Source organism: Bombyx mandarina, chromosome 13 (assembly GCF_030267445.1).
Source record: "Bombyx mandarina strain Sakado chromosome 13, ASM3026744v2".
Lineage (NCBI taxonomy): Eukaryota > Metazoa > Arthropoda > Insecta > Lepidoptera > Bombycidae > Bombyx > Bombyx mandarina.
The window spans coordinates 9404767-9414724 of NC_143220.1; the positions used below are offsets into that span (position 1 = coordinate 9404767).

Genomic DNA, 9958 nt, shown 5'->3' on the forward strand with positions numbered 1-9958 from the left:
ATATCTTTATTCCGAAACCACAGGGAATGCTAATTCATAAACCTCAATCACTCAATTCCGCAGAGCATTCTACATGGAACCTACGGTACAAGGTACAATTTTATTCTTCCAGTCCACGTTGACCCCTATCCGGAGGTTGGAACAATACACAACATTGTGTTTAATGAACATTGAATAGGCATAAAATTAAAATTTCTCAAATTTGACATTAGTTCCAATTAACTCCGATACTGGGCATAACTCGAAAAACTAACAATCTAGTGTTCTCAAAAATGTGTTGGGATCATGGAGTTAATAAGTACCTGTTGGGATGCTCATAGATATTTCATTGCATCACCACTACAAAATGTAATTTCTTCCTCTGAGCAAGTAATCACTACGATTTCTCAATTTGGAGACTCAGTGATCTTTTTTTTTATTGCTTAAATGAGTGGACGAGCTCGCAGCCCACCTGGTGTTAAGTGGTTACCTACTGGAGCCCATAGACATCTACAAACGTAAATGCGCCACGCACCTTGAGATATAAGTTCTAAGGTAAGTTCTAAGGTCCCAGTATAGTTACAACGGCTGCTCCACCCTTCAAACCGAAACGCATTACTGCTTCACGGCAGAAATAGGCAGGGAGGTGGTACCTACCCGTGCGGACTCACAAGAGGTGCTACCACCAGTAATTACGCAAATTATAATTTTTCGGGTTTCATTTTTATTACACGATGTTATTCCTTCACCGTGGAAGTCAATCGTGAACATTTGTTGAGTACGTATTTCATTAGAAAAATTGATACCCGCCTGCGGGATTCGAACACCGGTGCATCGCTACATACGAATGCACCGGACGTCTTATCCTTTAGGCCACGACGACTGCACATAAGATACAAAAAACGCCTCAAACGCCAATGATTTCCTCTCTTTGAATAAGCCAACTGACAGCCAAATAATGCCGAGCGGCTGTAGTTGTTTAATGTAAGATGTAATGTAAAATTATCTTGCACCACATAATGAATTGCTATGAATGAATTATGAATTTATCTAAAAAAAAATTAAGCATTATAATCTCCACTATTAAGCTAATATGGTATTACTAAATTTATATATTTATATTAAACTAACTTTTGCCCGCGACTTCGTCCGCGTGGATTAGCTACTTTGGCATAATGCTAAATTTTCCCCGCCTCTTCATTTACGTAAAAACTGAAAATATTTTTGAATAAAAGAATGTTAGGGAGCTATTTAAGGTACCAAAATCACGCTTTTTAACCGACCTCAAAAGAGGAAGTTATCGATTCTATCATAATTTTTTTATCTATGTAGTATGTTCACCGATTTCTCGAAAATGTTTGAACCGATTCTGATAATTCTTTTTTCTTTTTTTTGTTCGAAAGGGTAGACTTCCTGTAATCATAAAGATCTGATGACGGGATCCTGGAGAAATCCAGAAAAATATATAATTGTCAAAAACGATCTTGAACTGATTCTTTTTTCGCGCACATTAATTAAATGACTATATGAGCTAACTAAAAATATTGCCGCAGCCGCGATCTCCTCGATTTCCATCATCGATACCTAGACGTCTTAACGCATCAGTAGACAGTCAGTAAATGACCGTTCACGATTGTGTGGAGAGTTGCCCGATCATGGCGGCGATGCTGGACGATCATTTGTTGGCCCATCATGGCCGATGGTGAAGAGGAGCCATAAGGTAGTTTTCCAATTACAGAGCATAATGCGACTCAGTGGCACACAATGGCGAATTATGTTGAAGCTTAATTGGAACGTGAATTAGTTTTCAAATGCATCAGCAGTGTGCTAAGTACAGTGTTGAAAAAAAAAAACATGGAGTTAGCAACCTCATTAATGTATAAATCTTCGCTAGAAGTAATAGTGTTCTGTGGTATAAATAATGTGGTAAACAATAATAATTGGTGAAAACTATTTACGGTTATTTTAAGTAATTTGGATTTTGATTATTTCATTAAAAAATTTTTACGTTTTGAGTAATTTTTTTTAAATGAGTAGTAAGAAAATTATATACTTTTTAATTGAATCATCTTATCCAGATGATAGTGATGACGATGATTTATCGAGTGCTCAGAGTTTAAACCAATCATTTCATTATCAAGTGATATATTTATTGAAAATATATATGATAATGAAACAGATGAGTTCATTGAGCCATTAATAAAATATCTGATGACAGGCAGTAGTTTTGAGTGCTCGATTGTGCGAAGCGTTGCTGTAGTTGGAACATTCAACGTTGAGCATTATGCCGCATAATGCACTCTAGTGCTGTAATTGGACAACCACCTAAGTATTACTTAGGTATTAGCATTACTTAGTAAGTAATGCTTCATAAAAAGCTAATAAAAATTTATCATTTCAATTACGTACAAATATTGAACCTGACATGGTAGCAGATATCCATGAATCACTTCCACAATGAAAGAATAAAATTAAAAACCACGAAAATGTTAATAAGCGTAGGTACTAACTGTTGATAGTCTGAGCCCGTAGAGTAGAGGGACAACGTAGGTACCTATTTCGCTTTGGAGGATGGGGTAGCCGTTGTACTAAAAAACGGAGACCCTTAACTCGGGTGTCGAGGAGGGTGGCTTAGATGCAAGGGAAAAAAAAATTAGCATTTAGGAAAGAGAGGACAGCAGCCGGCGCCGGGGTGACTCCTCCGCGGGCATCGAGCCGTCACCAGACCAGCCCATCGTATTATGTTTATGTACATATCATTTTGTGGATGTAGTCCAGCCGTGCACACTGCGAACAGCAGTACCTCTCCCAGCTTCTCCCTGCATCAACTTCACCCCTGCCCTGAGTGGCAGGGAGCGTCTGCCCGGGCAATGGGGTTTGCCCCGAAGCCCGTTCCGTGCCCCCGTCAGGGGGTACGACGACCCCTCTTGCTGGTAGGTGGCGTCATTTACGTTGTAGATCTCTATGGGCTCCGGTAACCACTGAACAGACCGGCCGTGAGCTCGTCCATCCAAATAAGCAATAAAAAAATAAAAACTTTTTAGACATTGTTTTAAAGAAAAATCTAAATTAGCCTTAGATCGCCAGAGACGGTGTGACTGCATGACACAATGGCGGTTCTCTTAAAACTGTGCTAGATATATTTTTAGGCACTAGGCTTGCGTGACCAGTGTTCCAGCTTACTCGAATAGAATTCGAATTTGTGACATTTTAATTATGCAGATATTCATATTCCTCAAAGCTTAACTTCTAAATTTTACCTACCCACTCGTCTTAATCGGATATATATTTATCAAAGCAGTTTCACTTCGAGTAACATACCGTTTGCCAGTGAGATTTCACTTACATTAAAATCTCAAAATCCTAGTTAAACTTTTCTTACGAAATACATAATAGGCTTGTAGACTAAAAGGTTCGTTTATTCAAGAAAATATTAGTCAATTGATTATTCCTTAAAAGCTCTAAGTTTTACTCTATTGTGCTGATGCGATTAATTTAACTATGTTACTAGAGTTGTTTTACTAAATACAACATGGTTTAAAATAGAAACAATTCAGATTTTTACATTAATTATTTTCAAAATATTTTATTAACACAATTCATTCAATAACACCAAAGATTATAACATTCTCTAACATGAAACCTAAATTAAAATACAATTTTTACCTACATGTATTTTTACTCACCAATTTATATCATTCAAACATTGACTATTAGGTACATATACAGAATAAATATTTTACTTGAAATATTTCATATAGGTATAAGATCAAATAGTATATTATTATTATTATAGGTTAATTTAACTACAACAGCGCAGAATAATATATTTTAATGTGGTGAAAGCAAAGCCTTCGAAAATAAAAAGGAAAATAAAACACATAATCAAGTAGAAACAAAATAATATGGAATGTACAAACCATGTTTATTTACTGATTCCTGGCAATACAATGTTTGTGACTCGCTCTTGTAATTGTCAACAGTCACTTGAGAGAGATATGATAACATTTTAATACAGGCTCACAACAGTATAATTAGGATACATACATCCACTAGAACACTGAAAGCTAGATAGCACATAATACTTTTCAAAGCCAGGTTTCACCTTAACTCCGCAAGAGACCGGTACACTGTACCCTGGGGGTTCAACGGTTTCATAAATTATATTAAAATAACTCGTTTGGACTTAATTTTCTACTTCTAACTGTACATTAGTTTCGCCTTATTGCTAAAATAATCTAAATTGATATCTTCGGATGTTGCGGAGGATGTGACGCGCAAATAAAACTGATATGTCGATAGAAATCGCAAAAGAAATGTTCTCTCCTGTCACCGAAAATAAAACAATGTGTAATAAATTAATCAAATACTGGGGGGTCATCGCACGGTAGCATTCATGTTCAATAAAACCATGATTGAGGTTTGATCGTTTTTACAAAAAGTTTTTAGTAAAAATATACAGATTCACGTCTCTAGATGCGGAGCAGCCGCAGCAACAAGGCTGCACCGGTCTGGAGATTATGTGAAAACGAGCAGGGAACAAATGTAATATACAAGAGTGGAAGGGTGCTCCGAAACCCTATGCAAGGTGGACCCGCTACCGGCGACGACCGTCCCTGTGCGCGTCTTCAGACTCAGATAATGAGCATAGAGGCTCGGAGCACGGGCGACGGGAGTGGTGTGTGTTCAGGGCGTTTATTTTGTGTACAGGTAGATGGCGACGATAAGTCCGTAAAGACCCAATACTTCAGCGAAAATAAGAATAAGAATCATTCCGACGAATAACCTAGGCTGCTGAGCAGTACCACGCACGCCTGCATCTCCCACGATGCCTATGGCGAAACCGGCAGCTAGACCAGAGAATCCTACAGCCAAACCAGCACCCAAGTGGATGAACCCTCTGAAAAATGATAATTTTTCATTTATAGTAACTCTAAGACAGTTTTTGAATATTTAACCAATAATTTCACTTGTAAACATAATAAGCATAAATTACAATTCACATTTCATCAGTATCCTCATTTGAATACTTCAAAACATTTCCAACATTTGGATTTTCACTTCATTTTAACTACAATTACTTCTAGAAATATTCAGTATTTAACAATATGATTTTAATTCACATATTTATAGTATAAGTATACCGAGTGGAGAAGATTGACATACAGTCACGATCCTCAGCATTGAGGGAACGACCAGAAAGAAGAAGAATACTGAGCTTAATGTGTGGAAATAGTCTTTAATTATAAAAATTTAACATTTAAATTTATTACAATCAAAGATGCAAAATTGTGGTTGTCTATGGGCTCCAGTAACCACTTAACACCAGGTGGGCTGTGAGCCCATCTAAACAATAAAAAAAAACATACATGTATAAATAGACAAATATAAAAAACAACACAGTTTCTCCTGTTTAAAAAGAGATTCTTTTTTGTTGTTAGGTAACTACTGTTAATGAGAGCCTTTTAAATTAAAAAACTAAATTGTTTTTTTTAATATGGTTACTTTATGATCATTAGCAAACACATTTTAGTAAATGCTGTTTTAAGACTACTAACCAAAAAGGAGGTTATCAATTCAGAACATAAGTTTCAATCTGCCCCCGCAAAAATAACATAAAACAACAAAAGAGGCCACAATTTTTATAATTAATTTTAAAATGAGAATCTTGAGTGTGAAGTCAGTCGAAAAATCAAAAGATTCAAATTTAAATAAGCTATAATAAGAGAAATGTACCAAGAATAAATATGCATACTTAAAAAAGGAGCGAGCTAGGTGTTGTAGGAACTTTCTGAATTTCCTACTTCTTTTTTAGCAAAATAACATGATTATGATCAGATGATGACCATGCTTTTGGAGAAAATTGTTCATTTAGGCACTTATGTCACTTATCTGGTACACTTCATCATAAATCATATTGATAGATATGGTTTGATTCTTTTAATGTTAATGTGAAGGAAAATGAAATTTAAATATACTACTGTGTGTAGACAAGTACATATCCAATATTAACTTAACCCAAATAAGTATTTTTATCAATTACATGTCACATGCATCCTCTACCCTACATTACATAACCATCTTTTGATATAATAACCTATATTTAACTTCTCAACCAGATACTAACTTGTAAAGGGGGTAGTTGGCTGGCTCCTGGAGGGCACCAGCAATTAGGACAGCCACGACCAGACCATAGATGGCAATAATACCCGCCATGACAACAGGAATGATCGACTTCATGATCAGCTCAGGCCTCATCACCGACATGGCGGCAATACCAGTTCCTGACTTGGCAGTTCCATAGGCAGCTCCCAAGGCTGAAAATTTATAAAATAATTTATCAGTCTGCTGATTGAACAGTTTTTGTACAAAATGTTCTAGATGTTGACAGAGTTGAGATTTTTAGTGAAAAACATTTCCTATATAACTAAGACCAGTTTTTTATTATAAGATTTGAGAGCTCCATGTATTTTTTAATAAATTGATATCCAAATTACTAAAATGATAATACCACATATACCCTTAATAAATATTCACTAATATACTACAAACCCTAATTCTAATGCTTATTCCTCCAGAAATATCAGACTATTAAGGATGATGAATCATTCTTTTTATTTCATTCACATTTGTAAAACAGTCACAAAACCAGTGAAGCACAAACTTATGTCATGTACCATTTTACATTGTATGTGACATAAAACGAGCTGGACAATGAAGTGGAAATTAGTTGTATGGAATGGTTGCTTAACAATTGAGTGTACCAAGAAATAGATACTAGTATAATTTTATGACTAGGTTATTCAAATTTCTTACTAGTCCAGCAAAACTTAAGTTCTAATGGAAAATTAGCATCTCCATAATTTTCTGCCTGCTTAGATAATTTATTAATTTGCTATAGTAGTTTCCTACTGGAGATTCCTTAATTTTCTTTAATTTGACATTCAAATAAACTACCTGAATTAGTTTGATAACCATTATAAAGTATCTAACTAAAGGCTTAATTTGAATTCAAGAAAATGCTCAGTTTCTTCCTCAATGTGATCAATGACACACATTTCCATCCCCTATATTATTAATGGTACTTGTTCTAAACACTGATTGAGATATTAGCCCTGATGTTTTAAGTTAGGTAATACCATAGACAGTTAAGTTAGGCATGACTGCCCATCTGATGATCAAGTCACATGATACAAGTAATGTAATGTCATGTGACAATAAAAACGATTATTAGTAAAAGTTAACAATTTTAAGGATACTTTATGGAATGTGTCAAATAGCATTCATTTATTTAAAACTCCCATATATTGTGTGTGCTTTGTAGTGACACGGGCGTGTGTATGTCATACGTAAGGATATGTATAGTTCATCAATGCAAATTAATATTAAATTTTAGAGCCCCATTCAACCGCATTAAGCCATTGACATTATAAATCTTGGCATTTTGAACGTCTCAATCTCACGCGTTATTTCAGTAATACCAACATTATAACGGAAAGCTTATCTATCACATGACAATGAATCAGATACAGGAAAAACAACCCGTTCAAAATGCCTTTCACCCCAATTTCAATATATTTAACAACTATAAGACCTCAGATACATAATGCAGATGTAGTTAGTTATATTGGTATGAATTCTTCAAGGTGCGGCTACTATAATTAGTTACTCTTAAAATAACTAGATTCTCGTTATTCAACGTGATCATGGTGGATTTCATTGTTTACAAGACCCAAATTCCACTAAAATTACCAATTTATTCTCCCTGTTTCGGGAAATCGATATTGAATCAAGACAGCCATTTCGACGATAATGGTCCAGACAGAATACGTACCGCTGAAGATGATAGCAGACGCCGCCCCCATAACTCCAAAGAAGGGTCCGTAGATTGGATTATTTTCAGCCATTTTGTTTGTTAAATGTGGGAGTATTTACAGGTCCCAAAAACTGTGATGACTATCTGCACACACTCACTCCACGAAACTACTTTTGCACAGACAAATATGGCCCAAGCTTTGCAGACTCAACAGAATGGGTCATATGACGATGAATGTTGAAGGCAGTGCTCGATATGACCTAAGTTCTGATTGGCGTAGCTACGTAATTTCCGATATGCGCAACCAATCCCGAGCTGAGATTTTCGCAGCGTTCTGACGTCGATCATTGATGGGGATCGCTGGCCAGCACTTTTCATCTGCGCATGAACTAATTGATTTTTCCAATACTTTTTAAAAAAATAATATTTTTATAAGTACTTAAATTAAACTTTTTATAATTTGAAAAATGTATTCCTTTTTTTAAACTGCTACAAATACAATAGATTCCCAAATAGGCTAAAGAATATTTTCAAACATTAGAAAAACTTGTATTGACTCATCAGTAGGATTGCCATGCTTAAAATTAGCTGTTGATGCAAAAGGTTTTAAAAATTGTCTTGTTTCGGTTAGACGGATTGCTTTAGACCCTGAGTCCTTTTTAGCTTCACCAAGTTTTTTTATGGGTTATTTTACTATATTCCTCCTCCTCCTTGCGTCGGTTTCCTCATTACTGAGGATTGTGGTCATGGCCTTGAAACAGTTTGTTTTTTTATAATGCACCGCCATCTGTTCCTATCTGCAGCTGAGTGCAGAGCATCGTGCACTGTTGTATCAAGGGCTGCACGAATCTAGTCCGTCCAACGGGTCGGGTTCCTGCCTCTTGGTCGCTTGCCCTCAACTTTTCTAGTGACCACCAATTTTTCCAAGTTGTCACTCTCTTTCCTTGCAATGTGGCCAAAGAATTCAAGAATCCCTCGCAGGCAAATGGTGGAGAGTCTAGTCCGGATCTTGAGCTGAGCTAGGATGGATACATTGGTGCGGCGTGCGGTCCAGGGAATACCCAACATCCTCCTCTAGCACCACATTTCGAAGGCATCAATCCGATTGCGGTCAGCTTTCTTAATGGTCCATGTCTCTGCTCCGAATATGAAAATTGAAAACAATAGTGTGCGGACTAGGTAGCTCTTGGTGTTCATAGATATATTTTTATCCTTCCATATTTTGTCCAGCTGAGACATGGCACCTTTTGCCATCCCAATCCGTCTGAGAATATCCGGTTCAAAAGAGACATTGTTGCTGATGTTGGAGCCCAGGTAAACAAAGTTGTCCGTTACTTCTAAATTAAGTGTACCGCTGAGCTCCAGCCTGCCTGTGCTATAAACGATTTTTACTATATTATTATGATTTATTTTGTTAAGCTAACGCTAACGCTCGTCCGTCCATCTAAGGAATAAAAAAAAACATCTGGTGATATGTGGTTACTGGAGCCCCTAGACATCTACGACGTAAATGCGCCACCGACCTTGAGATATAACTTCTAAGGTCTCACTATAGTTATAACGGCTGCCCCACCCTTCAAACCGAAACGCATTACTGCTTCACGGCAGAATTAAGCAGGGTGGTGGTACCTACCAGTGCGGATTCACCAGAGGTCCTACCACCAGTAATTACGCAAATTATAATTTTGAGGGTTTCATTTTTATTACACGATGTTATTCCTTCACCGTGGAAGTCAATCGTGAGCATTTGCCACGTACGTATTTCATTAGAGAAATTGGTACCCGCCTGCAGGATTCGAAAACCGTTACAACGCTAGATACGAACGCACCGAGCGTCTTGTCCTTTAGGCCACGACAACTTCAAACTCTGACTCGGAGTGGGTGAACTCAGACTCACTCAATAGGAATAGAGCTTGATAAGAGCTGCCAGAGTGCATCTGAGGTCTACCAGGTAGCTACTTCCCGAAAGTATCTCATAACACATAGGAATTACAGGCCGTTGAGAAGAGAAGGCTTGAAGGTCAGCGGGCTGATGAATTGGGCTTAAAAAGGGTGTTTATAAAATATGAAATTAAATATGCTTTTCATTATTGACTTCGCTAAAATAATACAAATCTTAGTGTTGTCTCATATCATCTCATTTAATATTTTTAAATCAGTTCA

At 36.7% G+C, this 9958-nt stretch overlaps 1 protein-coding gene across 1 annotated transcript; it reads right to left on the minus strand.

The window, feature by feature from the left end:
- Positions 1–3864: 3864 nt before the first annotated feature.
- On the minus strand, positions 3865–8355 carry VATPc (vacuolar H+ ATP synthase 16 kDa proteolipid subunit). The gene is made up of 3 exons (XM_028175687.2): positions 7814–8355; positions 6107–6296; positions 3865–4879 (listed from the first exon to the last, which is right to left on the minus strand). The coding sequence occupies exons 1-3, from the start codon at positions 7884–7886 to the stop codon at positions 4675–4677; spliced, it is 468 nt and encodes a 155-aa protein (XP_028031488.1). The 5' UTR covers positions 7887–8355; the 3' UTR covers positions 3865–4674.
- Between the last annotated feature and the right edge of the window lie 1603 nt (positions 8356–9958).